This window comes from Phoca vitulina, unplaced genomic scaffold (genome assembly GCF_004348235.1).
Source record: "Phoca vitulina isolate PV1807 unplaced genomic scaffold, GSC_HSeal_1.0 scaffold2, whole genome shotgun sequence".
Taxonomy (NCBI): Eukaryota; Metazoa; Chordata; class Mammalia; order Carnivora; family Phocidae; genus Phoca; species Phoca vitulina.
In genome coordinates, this window is record NW_022589705.1 from 74466199 (window position 1) to 74486037 (window position 19839).

General features: G+C 41.2%; 1 protein-coding gene across 2 annotated transcripts; it reads left to right on the forward strand.

Moving 5' to 3' along the window:
- Window positions 1–2095: 2095 nt before the first annotated feature.
- Window positions 2096–18958, forward strand: SFPQ (splicing factor proline and glutamine rich). Of its 2 annotated transcripts, XR_004297506.1 has the most exons (12): window positions 2743–3044; window positions 3962–4150; window positions 4489–4790; window positions 4890–4985; window positions 5901–6097; window positions 6200–6284; window positions 6627–6744; window positions 7094–7142; window positions 7223–7344; window positions 16121–16163; window positions 17086–17173; window positions 18108–18958. XR_004297506.1 is itself a non-coding variant. In XM_032388140.1 (10 exons), exons 1-10 carry the CDS (start codon window positions 2235–2237, stop codon window positions 9896–9898), a joined length of 2106 nt encoding a protein of 701 aa, XP_032244031.1. In that variant the 5' UTR covers window positions 2096–2234; the 3' UTR covers window positions 9899–11141. The 2 variants fall into 2 exon arrangements, 1 of the variants encoding a protein (XP_032244031.1); XM_032388140.1 differs by lacking the exons at window positions 16121–16163; window positions 17086–17173; window positions 18108–18958 and adding an exon at window positions 9761–11141 and having other exon boundaries at window positions 2096–3044.
- Window positions 18959–19839: the final 881 nt, after the last annotated feature.

Below are 19839 nucleotides of genomic sequence, written 5' to 3' on the forward strand. Positions count from 1 at the left end.
ATCCCTGGCAAGGCATCCTTTCAGAGGAGAAGGGTGGACAATAGATTGGGGTGGATTTAAGAGGAAATAGAGGTGAGGAAATGGAGACCTCTAGTGTAGACAACTTGTTTTAGTTTTCTTGTAAAGAAGGATGAAGAAATGAGATGAAAGGATGAAGGGAAGGTTTTGTTTATTTTTTTTTTTAAGATGGTAATGTTCCAGTAGAAGTAATTGATGATACAGCAAGGAAAAATCCTTGAGAAGGCATGCGGGGAGCGGGGTGGTGGGGGGGGTAATCCACAGCACTAGAGGGGTCTGCCCTTTGATAGGGGCAAAAACACATCTTTCATGGTATCAGGAAGGAAGACAGAGAGGATGGGTACAAATACAAGTAGGTTTGAGGCTTGCCATCTAATGGAATGTTCCTCTCTGATGATTTTTATTTTCTCAAAGAAATAGGAGAATTAGTTATGGTGAAGTGAGAGAAGAAGGTGTAAAAGTTTGAAGAGAGAAAGCATGAAATACACTATCTCTGGAAGTGGGGAAGTGGGAAAGTGAATTTACTAGTGAGACTCAGTAAGATTGTCAGAAAAAAGTCTAATGCCCTTTTGAGACTTGTGATCAAGAATTTAAAGTGAAAGCCTCAGCTCTTGTTAAGAAAATGAATTGTTGGGTCCAACTAGAATTGGGGTTTTACCAGGTGAGTATAATGGAGAAAGAGAAAAACAAGAATTGTATTTGTAAGCAATCATAACATCTAAGCCTGGTGACAGAAGTTATGAATATAGGAATGTGAAAGTGAAAAAGTAATACATTTAATGATTTGAAGGTTTTGAGGAAGTCAAAGAATCAGTTACTATTGATCAGACAGTTGAGATGCTTGAAAGGAGATTTTAGAGATGGTGTAGTTACTGGCAATAAAAAACACAGGGTGACTATGATGAGGGTTGGGTGGGTATTATAGGATGGAAGGGGAGATTGTTGGAGGTAAAGAATTTGACAGAGTATTGGATAGTCATCCAAATAGATGTTGAATGATGAGCAGAAGTAGAGATGGAAAGGAAGACAATGAGCCATGAGCTAGTATTAATTGAGGAAGGAATGATCCATCAAAAGGTCCATAGATAACAGTCCATTAGGGGACATGGCTAGGGTACTTAAAAGTTAGAGAGTTTGAAGTAAGGATACTGCCCATTGTTTGATTCCATATAGATATTTTAACATTGTAATTTTAAAGTATCTTAATCTGTTCAGGAAGTGTTGAGTGCTAGTGGAATTTTTTTTTTGACTTTTATTTATTTATTTATTTATTTATTTATTTATTTATTTAGGAGAGAGAGGGAGAGAGAGCACAAGCAGGGGGATGGGGCAGAGAGAGAGGGAGAAGCGGACTCCCCGCTGAGCAGGGAGCCAAATGCGGGGCTCAATCCTAGCACCCTGGGATCATGACCTGAGCCGAAGGCAGACGCCCCAGTGCCAGTGGAATTAAAGAAAATATTATCTTCCTTCCGTGATTTATGTTTGTAAATTACTAGTCTATACACACGCATGTACACAGTCAAAACTTCTTTTCTTTTTGAACAAAGAGTGCACTAACTTAAGCCTATTCCGAAGTTTATACTGCTAAAACAAACCTGTAACTCCGGCGAGGTTCCAAAATGAAATCAGTAAGATTGTGTGTGTGAAATCGGTAAGATTTTATTTATCTAATTTAATTGGCCCAGCGCAAGGTAGAGTAGGTAGTAGGTACAAGTAATTTATGCTTTTGAACCGGAGAACATCTGTTCTTTCCGGGCAAGAATACCGGCAGGCAGCTCTTGGGGGTAATCAAGAAAGAAAAGGGTCCTCTAACATCTCTCCCCAGGAGCTGATAGGGCCTTGGCTATCAGGGAAAATTGCTCTGGCAAACCCATTCAAATTTCTCACAGCAAATCACAGTGGCCTACAGCCAACTCCTTTTCCGCTCATTGGCCAACTGGAAACTTCAGCGCCCCCCAGGCCTCCCTCCTCTCATCCGGAAGCCAATCGGAAAGATTAGCGCTCCGTAACTTAGTGTCATCAAGTACCGTACTTGCAATTGGCTATTGGAGCTACCGATCGAGAAGTAGGCGGGGCCATGACAGCTGGCCTATATAAGAGGAGGACAAAGGCGGCGCGCCGCCTGTGTCATCCGCCATCTTGTGTGAAGCAAGGTGGCCTCCACGTTCCCTGAGCGTCTTCTCCGGTTCTGCCTCGACCGCCCCTTGATCACAGACATGTCTCGGGACCGGTTCCGGAGCCGTGGCGGTGGCGGTGGCGGCTTCCACCGGCGCGGAGGAGGCGGTGGCCGCGGCGGCCTCCACGACTTCCGCTCCCCGCCACCCGGCATGGGCCTCAATCAGAACCGCGGACCCATGGGTCCCGGCCCGGGCCAGGGTGGCCCCAAGCCCCCGATCCCGCCACCGCCTCCCCACCAGCAACAGCAGCAGCCACCGCCGCAGCAGCCGCCACCACAGCAGCCGCCGCCGCCGCTTCAGCCGCCACCACATCAGCCGCCGCATCAGCAGCCTCCGCCGCCACAGGACTCGTCCAAGCCCGTCGTTCCTCAGGGACCCGGCCCGGCTCCCGGAGTGGGCAGCGCTCCGCCGGCCTCCGGCTCGGCACCGCCTGCTACTCCTCCGACCTCCGGCGCCCCTACGGGGCCTGGCCCCACCCCGACCCCGCCGCCCGCTGTCACCTCGGCGCCCCCCGGGGCGCCCCCGCCGGCGCCGCCGAGCAGCGGGGTCCCCACCACCCCGCCTCAGGCCGGGGGCCCGCCACCTCCCCCCGCAGGGGGCCCGGGTCCCGGGCCTAAGCAGGGCCCAGGACCCGGAGGCCCGAAAGGCGGCAAAATGCCAGGCGGGCCGAAGCCCGGCGGCGGCCCGGGCCTAAGCACTCCTGGCGGCCACCCCAAGCCGCCGCACCGAGGCGGCGGGGAGCCCCGCGGAGGCCGGCAGCACCACCCGCCCTACCACCAGCAGCACCACCAGGGGCCCCCACCCAGCGGGCCCGGCGGCCGCAGCGAGGAGAAGATCTCCGACTCAGAGGTGAGTGTCTCCCGGAGCTACGCGTCGGTTTCCCTAAGATGGCGGCGGCCCCCTCCTCCTTCCTTTCCCAGCCTCCATTTTGTCGGAGACCGGAAAAGGCGCGTGCGCGCGGGCGGTGGAGGGCGGGGCCGCTGCCGGAGCGAGGGGCAGACGGCGTGGGTCCGCTAGCTGGCCGCGGGCTGGGCTCCGGCCCGGCGGAGGACCGAGGGAGGGTGGCCTGAGGAGGCAGCGATGAGAAGCTGTGCTGGGCCCTGTTAAAGCTAGCGGATCTTGGGAACCAGAGTAGAGCGTGAATTGTAGGGTTGGAGAGGTCGGGGGAGTTCCGGCCTTAAAGCGCAGGCACAGGTCGTGCGGGTGACAGCAGGTTTTTGATCACTTTTTTTTTAAAGATTTTATTTATTTGACAGAGAGAGACACAGCGAGAGAGGGAACACAAGCAGGGGGAGTGGGAGAGGGAGAAGCAGGCTTCCCGCGGAGCAGGGAGCCTGATGTGGGGCTCGATCCCAGGGCCCTGGGATCATGACCTGAGCCGTAGGCAGACGCTTAACGACTGAGCCACCCAGGCGCCCCTCTTTTTTCATTTAATACTTGATCACCATTTCAACTTAATGTCTGCTACGATTTAGGTTTGTCAGGGACACTCAACATAGACAGCTGATGAGGTTGCTTGTGTTGAGTCGAGTCTAGAGAGGGCTGTAGGTCTATTCTCGAGTGTTCTGGATGGTTTGGGCTGTTTGATGTTTGGATGGTTACTAAGTTGGAAATACGGCAAATACAGAATCTTGACTTTAAATGGAACAGAAGAGCAACCCGATTGGTGGTATTAACCCAGTCTGGGAACAGCGAACACTGTTAAACTGGATTTTTCTACTTGCTAAGGTCTCTGGTTTCTGAAAATTTCCTTCCTTTTTCATTAGGGGTTTAAAGCCAACTTGTCTCTCTTGAGGAGGCCCGGAGAGAAAACTTACACTCAGCGTTGTCGGTTGTTTGTTGGGAATCTACCTGCTGATATCACAGAGGATGAATTCAAAAGACTATTTGCTAAATATGGAGAACCAGGAGAAGTTTTTATCAATAAAGGCAAAGGATTTGGGTTTATTAAACTTGTGAGTTTTTTTTTTTTAATGTGGATTTAGAGGGTTTTTTCCTTGTTTTTCACTATTACAAACTCTAGTGTTCAAACCAACAGCAATAAGTTGGTCTTTAAAATTTTCACCATTTTTACAAAAAAGATGTCATGTTGTGAATAATTGATACTAAGAAAAGAGAGGAGTGGGTGGGTAAGACCTTTACCTACCCTGGGTGGTGTCAGGGAGGGCTGCCTGAAGATACTTGAACTGAGCTGGAGGAAGAAAGGGAGTGGGAGTTAGGCTTTTGACAGTTTTAGAGTGGGCACTAACCAGCGTTGAGCTTATATTAACATGTGTGTGTCTGATACTTTCAGGAATCTAGGGCATTGGCTGAAATTGCCAAAGCTGAACTTGATGATACACCCATGAGAGGTAGACAGCTTCGGGTTCGCTTTGCCACACATGCTGCTGCCCTCTCCGTTCGAAATCTTTCACCTTATGTTTCCAATGAACTGTTGGAAGAAGCCTTTAGCCAATTTGGTCCTATTGAAAGGGCTGTTGTAATTGTGGATGATCGTGGAAGATCTACAGGGAAAGGCATTGTGGAATTTGCTTCTAAACCAGCAGCAAGAAAAGCCTTTGAAAGATGCAGCGAAGGTGTTTTCTTACTGACAACGTAAGTTCATATGCTTATCCTACTTTTTCTTTATTAATTTGGATGAAGAAGTTGGGATAAAACCGAAACCAGTTAAGATGGAACCATTTTTGTTATTAGAACTCCTCGTCCAGTCATTGTGGAACCACTTGAACAATTAGATGATGAAGATGGCCTTCCTGAAAAACTTGCACAGAAGAATCCAATGTATCAAAAGTAAGATTGATTTAATCTAAGCATTTTTTTTTTTCAAAGATTTTATTTGACAGACACAGCGAGAGAGGGAACACAAGCAGAGAGAGTGGGAGAGGGAGAGGGAGAAGCAGGCTTCCCGTGGAGCAGGGAGCCTGATGCAGGGCTCGATCCTCGGACACCGGGATCATGACCTGAGCCGAAGGCAGACGCTTAACCCACTGAGCTACCTAGGCCCCCCTAATCTAATAAGCCTTTTTTAATTGTAAATGAGAACTTGTAATAATTTTTCAATTTTGTTTAGAGAATGCAAAAATCTTTGAAATGCATGTGCTTGAGAGAAATCTAAGGCTCAGGAAGTTTAGGGGTTTTGAAGTAGAGATACTCAAATGCTTAACGTTTGTTGCTGAGATAGGTACATTTTATATGTAGTTTTGTCCTTAAAAACAACGGTGTGATGAATAGGTATCTTTTTAAGGATTGAAAAAAAATATTCCTTGAATAGGAATTTGGTTAGAGGAAATAAAATTAGGAAATGGGGACGGTAGGATTTATCTCCAGTGCCCTATATTCTCTATTACTGCATCATTCTGGGACCTATTATTTTTATATTTTTCATTATTTTGTAAAGATTTATTTATTAGAGAGCACGGGCGAGTGCGCGTGGGGTGTGGAGGGAGAGAATCTCAAGTAGACTCCCTGCCAAGGCAGGGCTCAATCATGACCTGAGCCAAAATCAAGAGTCAGACTGACTGAGCCACCCAGGCACACCTGGAACATGTCATTTTTGATGTAGGGCTATTTTACATGAACCAAGGGGGCCTATACCTTTTGGCATTTCTTACATGTGATAGGCCAGGTGGGACATCTGTGTTTTTAGGGCAACCAGGTAGTATTTGTTGTGTGTCCCCAAATTGGTTCATGTTTAAATATTGTCAGGGAGAGAGAAACGCCTCCTCGTTTTGCCCAACATGGCACATTTGAGTATGAATATTCTCAGCGATGGAAATCCCTGGATGAAATGGAAAAACAGCAAAGGGAACAAGTTGAAAAAAACATGAAAGATGCAAAAGACAAACTGGAAAGTGAAATGGAAGATGCCTATCATGAGCATCAGGCAAATCTTTTGCGTCAAGGTAAAAGACCCTCTTGTGTAAATTTCCCTGATAGGATCAGTTGCTTTTTGAATTTTTTAGAGCCCCGTTAATGTGAATTCAAAACAATTTTCTAATGTTCAGATCTGATGAGACGCCAGGAAGAATTAAGACGCATGGAAGAACTTCACAATCAAGAAATGCAGAAACGTAAAGAGATGCAACTAAGGTAAAATTTTTGTTAAGCTAATTAGCCTTTGCTTCTGGGTTAACATTTAGAGGAAAAGATAGACCTAAATTTTGCAGGTGAGTGTGATGGAGTACAGAGAGGTTAAATACTACTGTGTCAGTGTTGGTTTAACACAAAGTTGGAGTGTAAGGTTTTGATTAATGACGCCTGTTTTTGTTGCCAGAATGCTTCTAAGTCTATTCTGTGCTCTCTCCAGACCTTCATGTGTGTTTGCTGTAACCTAGACTTGTAAAGTATGAGGCAAACTACTAGCTTTCTTCAAATTGGCTTTTAAAAGATATGGATGGCACTTTAGTTTATATGATTGATGAATATTTCTAGGCAAGAAGAAGAACGACGTAGAAGGGAAGAAGAGATGATGATTCGTCAGCGTGAAATGGAAGAGCAAATGAGACGCCAAAGAGAGGAAAGTTATAGCCGGATGGGCTACATGGATCCAGTAAGTAAAATTCTTTTGAAATGTAATTGGAGTTGTCTACAAAACTTGTAGGTACTAAAATGAAATTTTACTCAAATAATGACCTTTCACTTCACTGCTGTTCTTTTTACAAGTGTGTCATTATCATGATTAATACGCTTTGTTTTATTTTCTTGGCTGGGCCTAAAGATTTCATTAGTTGGGAAGAAGCTTTACGGGTTTTCTGATAATTGAGTCTCAACAATTGGTTTTAGAATATTAGTTCTAAATGTAGTCTTAACCTTTTTTTAAGTTCTGGAAATTTCTGTCTTCTCAAGAATTCTTAGTAGAGGTATAGTAGAGGTGTATGAAAGGGTTTTTTTTCTTGCAGAGAGAAAGGGACATGAGAATGGGTGGTGGAGGAGCAATGAACATGGGAGGTAAGCATGAAGATCAAATTAGCAATACCATTAGAGAGCAATGTTCTGGTTGAGTTGTAACCAGCATTTTTGTTTCCTAGATCCCTATGGTTCAGGAGGCCAGAAATTTCCACCTCTAGGTGGTGGTGGTGGCATAGGTTATGAAGCTAATCCTGGAGTCCCACCAGCAACCATGAGTGGTTCCATGATGGGAAGCGACATGGTAATGTATCCTGTGTGACGTAGTACAAAGGAAATTCTCATTTTTCACAACTTACGTGTGTGTGTTTTGTTTTTTGTTTTTGTTTTTGTTTTTTTAAGTAGGTAACTGGACCTCTTTTTAGTTCCCTTATCATGTAAATCATAATATTGAGGAATACTTTGGCAACATAGAAGAACTCAGTGTGCGGTAACCTAAACAGAAACGGTTGCCAACAAGAAGTCAATGCTGTCAGTAGTATGTTGGAGTTCTCTTTGGCAATAAGTAGACATAGGTGCTTTCCATTATATTGCTTGTGTATTTTTGCACTCTAGCACATGGCAAATCCAAATTCTAAATGTTAGATGATGTACCTGATTATTCTACATACAAGTACGAGTAATCAAATGGCAAACTGTCATTCATTAAGCTGATATTTGCCATAAGTATGAATCAGACTTGTAGTTTATAGTTTTAGGCATGTTTTAGTGACGTGTAGGACTTTGACCTATATTTGGTGTGGTTTCTACCCATGAAAAGGGAGTTGTTTACTGTTTTGACTCGTCGTTTCCCACTTGTTGGGCCTGTCAATAGGTGCACCTTCTAAAATAAACTGACATCTCTATTTTGCTACAGGATAGCAAAAATGAGTGACAATTTTAAGCATACTAGTTGTGTGCATTTGATCTGAACCTTCTTGATGCTTTCATATTTTAACTGTACAGGTAGACTATCAGGATGCTTTAAAACCACCAAGTGGATTGGTCTGAGTGGCTGTGTTAGGGCTTTACAAATCCGTAGGAAAATTGAATATTGGATTAAGAGGTGGGTTTAGAGAAGAGTGCATTTTCACAACTGAACTAAATCTGCAGGCTTTTGGCAAAGGAGGGAAGCTGCAGCACGTAGCCCGTTAGATTCATTTTACATATAGGAGTATAAGAATTTAGTATGGGGCCTCATCTATTTAAAATCTACTTAAGGTTTTTTGAGAATTAGAATCATAAATAGCTGGTTGGGTTAAAACATAGTGTTACTAGCTTTCTTTAAATTGAATTTTAAAAATACTGTGGGTAACATTTTGGTTTATATGCTTTCTAAAAGGTAGATTGTAGGTCTGTATCAAATTTATAAAATCTAATTTGACGTGATGTTCCCACAATTAAGGTTCTTTGTATGTCCCATGTAACAGGTAGGGTTCTAAGATGTTGTAATAACATAATCGTGAAACCCCAAAATTGTCTTAGAGCTTTTGCGATATACAGCATAATGCGCTAAAACCCTGAGATTTTTAGGATTTTGAGAAATAGTTTAAAGGATTGAGATTTAGTTTTTTAAGTAGCCCTGTAGTATTTAGTAGGAAACATGTTGGAACTATGTATAGGAACAGTTAAACCCTGATGCATTTCCCCCCCATTTTTGGAGTGATGCTCTCAGTAACTTACTTTGAGTGGAATTTGAAAGATAGTTGAGGCTTCTGTGCTTTGCAAATCTATAGGGTTTTTCTGTTGGGGGAATATAGGTTTCTCAGATTAGAAGTACTTAAAACTAGGTGGAATAGTGAAATCCTGCTTTATTGCAGTTACCGAAGCTTGGTGTTTAGGCTGTTTGGGAGATAGCCAAAACATGGAATCATAGCTAACCAGTGGACTTTCAAAGACCCGAAGGAAAAGCTGGGCCGGTGTGGGGGTGGGCTGTATATTCAGTCAATTTGCAACAGTATTGGCTACTACTGTGAACATAATTGTCTCTGGTTATATAGTGATGGTTCTGAAGGTCGTATACCTGTGAGAATATGGCAACACTTTTTTAATGAAGTTACTGTGCCGGTTAAGTGACTAAATCTGCTAGTCTTTTATGCTTTTTCTTTTTGTAGTCTGGTAGCATTTTATTAAAACTTTGAACCTTTTAAGGTTTCTGCAACTTAGCAGATGTGTCTTAAGATCTTGAAAAGCACAAGGTTTCTTATGCAGCTCATGCCACTAACTGGTGAGTAGGTCTTTGTCACTTCATTGAGTGCATTGAATCTGTCTGGTTGGGCTTGTTAGGCTTACTTGGAAATTAAATTTCCTGTTCAGACTTTGAAAGTGAGAAGTTTGCAAGCTTTTCCAGTGGGTTAATCTGATGTGAAATTTCTTAAAACTCATTTTGGAATGGGTTTTCACATCTGCACTAATTCTTAAATTTTTTAGCACTACAGGGAAGACCTATTCTTTGAAACAGGTGTATGAGAATGGCTCAAGTGGGAACATACCACAAGGCATGTATTATCGTAAACTAATTTTCAAATTACCCTTTTTTCCTTTCTATGTTCCCGGTACCTGTGGATCGACTCATTGGTGATTGTATCGACGAACGTTGACTACGGAACCTTCTAAAATAATTACTTAACACACATGGACATCAACTACATATAATGAACTGTTAATTACTGTTCCAATAGCGTACTGAGCGCTTTGGGCAGGGAGGTGCGGGACCTGTGGGTGGACAGGGTCCTAGAGGAATGGGGCCTGGAACTCCAGCAGGATATGGTAGAGGGAGAGAAGAGTACGAAGGCCCAAACAAAAAGCCCCGATTTTAGATGTGATATTTAGGTTTTCATTCCAGTTTGTTTTTGTCTTTTCTTGTTTAGATACCAATCTTTTAAATTCTTGCATTTTAGTAAGAAAGCTACCTTTTTATGGATGTTAGCAGTTTATTGACCTAATATTTGTAAATGGTCTGTTTGGGCAGGTAAAATTATGTAATGCAGTGTTTCAAACAGGGGAATTTTTTTCCTTTTTATTTCCTTTTTTTTTTTTTTAACTGTATAATGTCCCTCAAGTTATGGCAGTGTACCTTGTGCCACTGAATTTCCAAAGTGTACCAATTTTTTTTTTACTGTGCTTCAAATAAATAGAAAAAATAGTTATAATATTGATCTTCAACTTTGCCATTCATGCTTCTATGCACATTAGGCTAGGTATTCCACTTTGAAAGCATGAGCGTGTCTAGGCCTTCGAATGGCACATGCCATTTCTGGGAAATGTATCTGTAGGCTAAGTATTGCTTTCTACAAATAAGTACCCCCTTGTTTTAAAAAGAAGAAATGCATATTGAAGTAGTTTCATGATTTGATTTGTTTGGCATTATAGGAAGCAAGCTGGTGCTAAGTATTTTTAAATGGTTATGTAAGCAAGCTGAACTGTAAATCTTCCTTCAGGAATGTGTATTAAGATTATGGAATGGGTGAAAGACTATTGGTAGGGGGAGAAAGTGGGTATGACTAAATGGATCTTTATGGCCCTATGATCTATCCTTTCCTTGAAAGTTTCTGAAGAAAAAGTGGAAAGCTCATTCTGTTGCATTCCTCCATTCTTGTTTTTAAAAGAACAAGTCCCAAGCCCTACAAATGGCTTGTATTGAACTTTCACATTTGAATTAAAGATTGTTAAACATGAAGCCTTTTCATGTATTACTTCAAGCGATTTATGAAGATGGGGTTTAGTTTGAAAAATGCAACTCGAAAGTAAGAAGCGTAGTAACCATAAAGTAGGTTTAGCTATGTATGCATTTGTACTCTGTAACTTTTATATCTCCTTGTGCTACTGCTGGTGGGCAAAATCTGTAGGACTATAAAAATCTACTTGTTCTCTTGTCTAAGTAAACTAGTGGTGACTGTTAATGACAAATAGGGTTGCAGATAACGATTCTTACTGTAAAATATTTGTTAACTTGTGTTTCCATAGTTTACTTTCGATGTAGCACTAAATCTGGAGAGAGTTGCTTATGCTACACAGTACAAATAGCCCTTCCTCCCACCATAAAGTGTTGGAGTGTTTCGATGGTGTTGTCAGTTGATTGTCAACTTCATTGAATCTCCTTCCATTAGGATAAGACATTTTGACTTAATATTAAAGTAGATTTAGTTACTGTTGTCTGTTAGTACAACGGGAACCTGTTTTCCCAGTGCATATATGTTAGCAGAGGAACAACTTCCTAAAATTAGGTAAAGTAATTGAACGGTTTGGCTTTGTTCTTAGTTATGTTTCCATTCAAATTTGTACATTACAGAACTCTTACTATGGAATGTGTCTTCCTCCTTTTCACCTCTGTTCTTGGTGCTAATTGGCAAAAGTAAAATTCTAAATCAAATCTTGGTTAAAATGCTGAAGTTTAGTATTGTGCCTGAGTACAAAGGGAAACCTATTGTTGAAACAATTGAGCACTTTCTGCATAGGAAACTGGATAATACTAAAAGTAAAACACTAGTGGAGTATAAAGGCATGTCACCCAGTTATGGTGGTGTGACTGACAGGTACATGGTGTGCTAATTAAGGAAGAGAATCTCCTTAGAAAATGCTCATTATTTCTTCACCAAGACACTTGGAAATCGGTAGTAGTTCTACCATAATTCTATCAATGAGGAAGTTTTGTCCTAAGTCATCAACTGGTGATATGTATGAGGTTTTCTGTATGGAAACAAGGGTCTGGATTTGAAAGGAATCCATTACAAGTTGATTGAATTGTATGGTAGGGACTCCACTAATCATAAAATAAGGGGTGTTCATGGGACACCCACAGAGGGTGAACTTGAATGTGTGTGGGCGGGGGCTGGTGGGGAAGTGGGAAAATCTGCCTATAAAATTAATGTTTCAGTTTATTTTTCAGATTACATGCCTTTCTTTATAAGGGATGCTGGCACAGACCCCTAAAATAAGCTTTTGTTAGTACTGTACCTTTGAAGAGTGGTGAAGGATGCTAATGGATAATCTCCTGAAAGTTGTGGCTTTGATAGCCTTACTGTGGGCTGTAGAATTGCTAAACGTTGTTTAGCAGATAATGTTGCTTAGTTTCAACTAAGTTTTGCCTTTCATCACTGAAACAGCAGCGTACCAAGGGTTGTAAGATACTCCAATAGACTTTCAATAAGTCTTGCAATGCATATGATAGTTTTTAGACTAATGTGAATTTAAATCATCTTAAGAAGGAATTTCCTAAAAGCTGATAATGAAATGTGGGGTGGGAAAGGGAATGTAGTACTTTTGAAGTATTTTAGCCATTTTTCTCATTTAAAGAAACCACCTGCCCCCATTTCCTCTTCTCCACTTTCTCTCATAATTTTAAGAGGAACACTGATCCGTTTTAAGCTTATTACTCCTAATCTTTAAAAACTGCGTTCTCTAAGAGACCCTAGTGTATTTAATTAGGTACTTTATAAGATTAACCCAATGGCTCACATTCAGTGAAACCATAATCCTCTTGGCTTAGAACACTAATTAAACTCCTAAAGAAGTACTATAAACCCCACCACTCTTTATGTATAGATGTATTATATCACTAATATAAACAGATAATAATTTGGGAAATTGTAACGTTACGCCTGTGCAATTTTTTATGAGTGGCATATTATGGCAGACAAAAATTTAGATACTTGGCTTTTCTTGGGCAAGCCACTATGTTGTGGCGGAATGTTTTCTGGTGTTCTTGGACTGCAATTGTGCACTATTAAAGTAGTGGCCTGCTACATAACTGCATTTAGCCAGCATTTCTGCAGTGCGTAACTGTGAGGAACGTAGTACCGCAAATGGCAATGGACATTAGGACCCGGATGTAGTATTCCTGCTTGCTCCAAGATTCTCATTGCCGACTGCATACAGGTAGGTAACAAGCAATATAATCTAACTTGGTGACTTGCTATGTACTTTTATTCCGTGGGCATTCTGACATCACACTTCTGACAATGAAATTACAGTGCAGCACCTGACACTTGTATGGTAAAGCTAGTTCCTATCAAAACTGCGTGGGTTTGGGTTTAGAGCTGTAATTTGTCAGGCAGAATTCAGTGCTGTTGCAGTTCTCAGATAAAAAGTGCAAACTTGATTCTTTGGTATGTCTGATTCAGTTGCGTGGTTTCCTTTAGTTGCATTGTAACTGAAGAGAACCTGGAGCACGTCAGTGGTGTGGGGGAGAGGGAGTCAAACCATACTTGGGAAGTAGAGCGCTTTTAGCATCTTCACACGGACTGTATAGCATGCGATACTGAGTCTCTGTTGGAGCAAACTGACCTGCTCATAGGTCAGCAATATCGAATTCAGAATGCAATCTTGGTAATTATTCTGCAAGTTGAGTGAATTAAGACTAAAAGTACAGTTTTTTTGGTAATGTGATTTAAATTTTTTTTTTTAAATGGGCTTCATGGGAATACCTTTGTTACTAACGTGGGGTTAGGCGGGAATCTAATGTGTATAGTACAAGTTACGTGACTTGTCTAAATATGTCTATGCTCTAAACCTGGGGGAAAGTGGTGTGGCATGTTGACTTGCCTGCAGTTGCAGACATGTTGGGAATTGTTTCCCAATCCTAAGACTTCGTCGTATTCTGTAGGATAACTGCAAATGTTCAGAGTAGCTTTTCGAATTTGGTTCCCTTATTAGCTTTAGGGATGTGATGTTATATAATCCAAAATGTTCACAAAAAAAAAAAAAAATCTTCAGAATCACCTTCTTTTGTTACTTAGGACTTAAGCTTTGTAAGCTTTGCATCGACTGTTGTTCCAGACCTCATTTCAACTTAACTTTGGTCTCCCGAGCTGGTTTTTAGCTAGCATGCATGAGAAACAGCTTTCATGTATAATGCTTTCTGCTCTGTAACTGGAAAGTTCGGTTTACTTTGCATAAATGCCGGTGAAAACTCTTCATGACTATGAGAATTTTCTTCCATTGTATCAAGAAAAATGGCTTGCTCTTTGGCAAGCAATTCACAAGGTGGGGACAAATTGGTACTTTAATAATGTAGTCTGTTGAAGCAAATACCTTGACTCTCCTGTTAGGTAAAAAAGCAAATGGTGACTAGTTCAGCTCTATATTAATAATACAATGCAGTGCAAACATAATGCTCAGTATTAGTGACAAGAGAATGTCGCTAAATTGACATACAACCCTGATGGGGTTTTCCTGTGGCATAATTCATTAAATCGGTGGCCAGTGCTTGCTACCGTGATTTAGTGATTCGAGTGCTTAGAAATAAAAGCTCAGTTTTATTTCTTAACAGCCAATAACAATTTTGAGAGAATGTACTTGTTATATAATCTGTGGACTTGAGGAACATCACTGGGGAGGGGGGTTAATTTTGCTTCATTTCTGCTTATTTCAAGATGAATAGGTTTTTGCACTTTCAAATGAGAAACCTGTGACTTAAGTCGATTCTTACTAGTTTCGATTTGTATGTAGCTATAATTTGTGAATCTTAGTGTAGAGGATCTTAAAATCACTCACTCAAAAAGCTGGGAATAAATGGGTTGCAGTAACAACACTATACCGAGGTGCTTGCATTGTATTTCATAGTCTTTTCTTGTTACAAACCAAAATTATTCTTTTTAATGAGAATGGTCTAAGGTTCAGAGGTGTGATGCCAGAATGTGTTTTCGTACTGTTAGGCCCTTGGAACAGATACCGGTGCTTTCTGAAAGATGAAAGAAATGGAATGGGTGCTCTTCACACAAGGTTGCAAAACCTACAAAGAATGCATAATAGTCTCATTTTTCCCCAAGAAAAGAGATGCGTGTGACTAGTTTTGGACTTTTAACCTTAATGGGGGTTGCATGTCTCCTATTGTTAATCATTGTCAGCTGCAGTGACATGATCCACAGTCCTGCATTTACTGCCTTTCCCTTAATGATTTTGGACAGGTTTGAGAGAGCCAGGATGTTTGTTCTGGGCCTTTATTTGGTTTTGGCTTTTGCTGATAATGTTTCAGTGTTCTCTGTCAGCTAGTGCAGTTCTCAAATGGCTGCCTATTAGGGAAAGAATTCTGAGGATTTGACTGCTCCTAATCATCTGTCATTGCTGCTAGATAATGATTGGCAATTTTTAAGACTCAACTGTGGAAATCTCACAGTTGGTAAACCATCAACCATAAAAATGTTGCTTTTGAACACCAGTGCTGAAAAGATTTTATTTGGAGGGTGAAAAGGGGGCTGGTGGATGCAGGATAGGATAATCTGGAGAATGGGGGAGAATGCAAAACGATATAGTATCCCTTATGGATGGTACATGTGCAACAGGGAGCTCTTTTTTTTATCCCCTTGGCAGTAACTGATAATCAGGGAGGAAGAAAAACCTGGAACTTGAATTAAGGCTGATCTTTCTGGTTTTTGTGCACTGTGGCCCTGCCAGGCATATATGGTGAAGGTGAATGTCTTCTCCCTCAGAAAAACTCAGGTTCCTTGCTGTCCCGAATAAGGCCTAGCTTCCCTGCCCTAACTGAAAACTCAGTGAGGACTTGGGAGGGAAAGAATGAGGCAAATGCAGAGGATTGCAGGATAACAACTGCATTGTTGTGTACTGTGGAATGGGGAGGGCACTCCTGGAGGACTCCTGCTGCAGGTGGTCAGTCCACCTGAGAACGGAAGACATACTTGAATGGGGAGCAGGGTATGTGCTTTTATATGAAAAGAGAGCTGATGTTAAAACTCATTTGGTAAGGTAAACGTTGTCACATACCTTCACATAAGGGATAGTATATTTTGGGTTGCAGTCAAACTTGATTGTGCTCAGACTGGTGAAAATAGATAGGCTTTTGTATTTTAAATAAGATACAGTTTTTATTTGAATTGAGCTGTCTACTTTATTACTTTACATAAGAATAATTTTAGATTTTTCCCCCCCCATCAAGTTTCTTCCTGTTTTGTTTTTTTTTAATGCTGTAACTTGCCCCTAATCTTTGTCTCTGGAATTTTACTCTTTAAATTTTGAAGTTAACTAGCATTTTCAAACCTTTATACCCTTGTCTTTTATATTAACTTTCTCTTATTATTCTTTAGGTAAGAATGATTGATGTTGGCTGATACTGGAGTACACACTCAAGTAAGTTTCCTTAGAAGTCCTAACCTGTAGAAGACTTTTGAGTGTGATTGGTTGTAACGGTTAAGGAATGTGAGTTAGCTTTGTGGGGTGAAACGTGTTTGATTTTTAAGATGTTTACTTCTCCTAAGGTAATATCATAATATCCATGTGTTTTTGAAAACAACGTGAACAACGTGTGGGGGCACCTGGGTGGCTCAGTCAGTTAAGCATCTGCCTACGGCTCAGGTCATGATCCTGGGGTCCTGGGATGAAGCCCCACATTGGGCTGTCTGCTTCTCCCTCTCCCTCTGCCCCTTACCCACTTGTGTTCTCTCGCACGCTCTCTCTCTCTCTCTCTCTCTCAAGTAAATAAAATCTAAGAAACCAAAAAACGTGGATGTGAGTTAGAAAGTGGGGACTATTTATTTTATTTATAAAAGTGTCAGACAATGGAAGAATTGACAAAAGGTACATGGTTGAAACTATGTTGTACACCTGAAACTAATAGAATATTGTATGTTATGTTTCAATTTTAAGAAAAGATACAGGATTATGTAAAGAAAACCGTCAAAGAAGGCTTGAATTAGTGGAGAAATGCCGCATTTTTAGAACTCTAAATTCCACTTTTGACCCATTCAGAATCTCCCTTAAGATTCTTTTACTTATCCAGCAAATAGTAGAGAACAGTCCAGTCATGGGTAGGAGGAAAAATCCCAAAAGTGTGTGTGAGGAAAATTTAGAAGAATGTAACCATGGTGTATTTACCAGGTTTTTTCTAAGCAATAAACAGAGCAAAACAAAAGAAAAAGACTGATTGGAACCCAGACCTGGGCCCCACAATGTGCCTCTTGTTGATGTGAGAATAAGATGTACACACTAAAAGTTAATAAAAATGTAATACGCTATACATGTTATTTTAATAAGATTATATTTTTAATGATAGGTGGATAAGCTCTTAGTCTCGAGATGACATCACACAACGTGAGCCAAGAAGGAAAGCCACAACTTGTTAGACTGAGGAAGTATCTTAAGTAAGTGGAATGTTTCTTACTCTGTAAACTGCCTTCAGAAGAACTCTTGGGTGTTACAAACATAACTACTTGTGTGTAAATATTTCATTTTAACTTATTCTATGTTAAAACTCCTGTGTAGGAAATACGATGTTTTTATAATACTTGAATATTTATATCCTTTTAACAGCCCTCTTGAGGTTGTAGACCTTGTTTTGTTGGTTTGACTCAAGCCTCAGAAAAACAGGGACTTTAGTTTTCTGTAGGAGTTTGTACGTCTGTTAACCTCTGTCCATAGAACTGTGCAAAAGAGGGTTTGGAAAATTGAAAGTTGCCTGTTTTTTAGCCAAATAGTTATATGATGGGGCCACCTAGAGTTAATGATGTCCTAGAAGGTTTGGCAGTCTTAAAGCGCACTTCAACTCTGCTGTTGAAGCCGGGAAAGCAGTCGTAGGCAGTATGTAAACAGATGGACAGGGCTGTGTGCCAGTAGTTTTTGTTACAAAAAGATAGTAGGTGGACAGTAGCTTCCTGTCCATCCCCCCACCCCCATCTAATACAAATGGATAAATCAGTTAAAGGGCTGTCGTAATCATTTAAACAAGAGTAAGGTAGAAAAAGTAGAAATAGTGATAAGTAATTGACTAGATTTTAAACCTAGGGAAGGTGCCAGTTAATGGAGTGTCTTAAGAGATCTCCCTTCTCAGAGTGGTTGCTACTAAAGTTCTAGTAAATGGAAGAAGTAAACTTGAATCAACTAGCTGGTGACAAAGCCTAGTGGTAAAATCTGCATCTTAATCCTTAACTATATAGATCGTAAATACCGTTAATACCTCATTCCTTGATTAGTATTACTTTGGTGTCAGAAAGTTTACTTGGTTGGTGCTAAATGATAAGTGTTTGACAACTCTGATTCTTAACATCTTTTGGAGTAATTGTTTCTTTTAATTGGCAGGATGAGGTGAACTGTGTCCAGAAAACGAATGAGGAAGAGGGCAAAGAGGAATGAGCAGCCTAATTGTTGTTAATAAAGACATTTTTAAATCAGATTGTGCTTTTATTTGTTTTTGTTTTTAAGTAGGACTTTTTGTTTTCTGAAATTTTCCTTATATGTCATCACGTTGTTTTTAGGTGACATGGGCATAGAACATGATAATTCAGGACTCTTGGGGCTTTTTGGCAGAGCTACTTCAACGTTAATTGATCAACCTGACGGCCCTTCCTAGGCCCTTGTTCTAACTAAACTGATTAAGCCGTCAGTATTTTTAAATTGCCTTTATTCTTTATAGGTTTTATTCCTGAAATCAGTATGTGACAAATAACAGCAATTAACTACATGCCCCTCCTTGATTGGGTTTCAGGCATAATACCATTTTGTATCCCACTTTTGTATTTCCCAAAACAGTTGTCAGATGATGGATGGTTAAAGGGTACTCACATTACTTCACAAAGAAGCAAAGACAGAATTACATCTTGCCAAATAACATGTTTGGGTTACCCTGAGTAGCAATTTCTTGAAGTTAAAGCGGAATTTCATATGTAGTAAAATATGGATAGATTCTTTGAACATAAGTGTAGGGAAAAGATTGTTCTAATTGACTGTAAAATCTGCTTAATAAAGAAATTTGGAAGTAAAATCTGCTTTTCTCCCTTCACTCTAGTCATTCTCGTTGAAACTTGACAAGAGGTTAGTCGAAGGGCTCTTTGGCACCAGCTTAAGCATTTGTTCAGGAAAAGGTATGAGGCATATATGTTTAAAAGGTAATTCTGTTGCTATGTCTCTGGGGGCCACATTACTAATAGTGCAGAATTTCAGAAAGCACTAAGTTGTTAGCTTGCCATAATTAAGTAGAGGAAGCTCAGAATTTAGAACATCTTGCTCAGTGTTACTTGAAAAAGCACAAAGGAAGAGTTGAAAGCCAAAGCAGTCACTGCTCCCATGGGATTTGCCTTGAAAACTGTGTACCAGGCAGGGATGAGATGAAGACCCTCCTGTTTATCTCATGCTCCCAGCCCTGCTAACTGTGGTTGGCATTTCTTCAAGTAAGAGGCCAGCCATCCCAAATCCAGAATCTTCTCAGTTTTTTTTAAATTTTACTACGTCAGAGACAAAGTGAGCACAAGCAGGGGGAACAGCAGGCAGAGGGGGAAAGCCTGATAACGGGGCTCGATCCCAGGACCCCGGGATCATGACCTGAGCCGAAGGCAGATGCTTAATGACTGAGCCACCCAGGTGTCCCTGTCTTTTTTTTTTTTTGGCGGGGCGGGGGGGGGTTTCAATTTTGTTAACTTCTGATTGCTACCTTAGGAACTTAATGGATCTCAAGGCAAAAATCATTTGCAGTACACTGGAGTTAGGGGCATGATGGGGTCTTCACTACTGGAGTTCCAGGTGTTGAACTTTGTCTAGCTGCATTATCTGCCAAGTCACCGAAGTTGTTTGCTTATCGATAAAACAGACACACTACTTTGTACGGTAGAAAGTGATGTACCCAGTGTTCAGCACAGTCACTGGCATGAAAGGAGCACATGGTATTTTAAAATCTGTTTACTAGGGGCCCCTGGGTGGCTCCGTTGTTAAGCATTTGCCTTCGGCTCAGGTCATGATCCCAGGGTCCTGGGATTGAGCCCCGCATCGGGCTCCCTGCTCGGCAGGAAGCCTGCCTCTCCCTCTCCCATTCCCCCTG

Excerpts from the sequence above, each read along its gene's own strand:
- SFPQ (XM_032388140.1), top strand. The coding sequence starts at position 2,235 with ATGTCTCGGGACCGGTTCCGGAGCCGTGGCGGTGGCGGTGGCGGCTTC. Across the intron at positions 6,098-6,199 it reads GGCAAATCTTTTGCGTCAAG|ATCTGATGAGACGCCAGGAA; the intron begins GTAAAAGACCCT and ends TCTAATGTTCAG. Across the intron at positions 6,745-7,093 it reads GGATGGGCTACATGGATCCA|AGAGAAAGGGACATGAGAAT; the intron begins GTAAGTAAAATT and ends TTTTTCTTGCAG.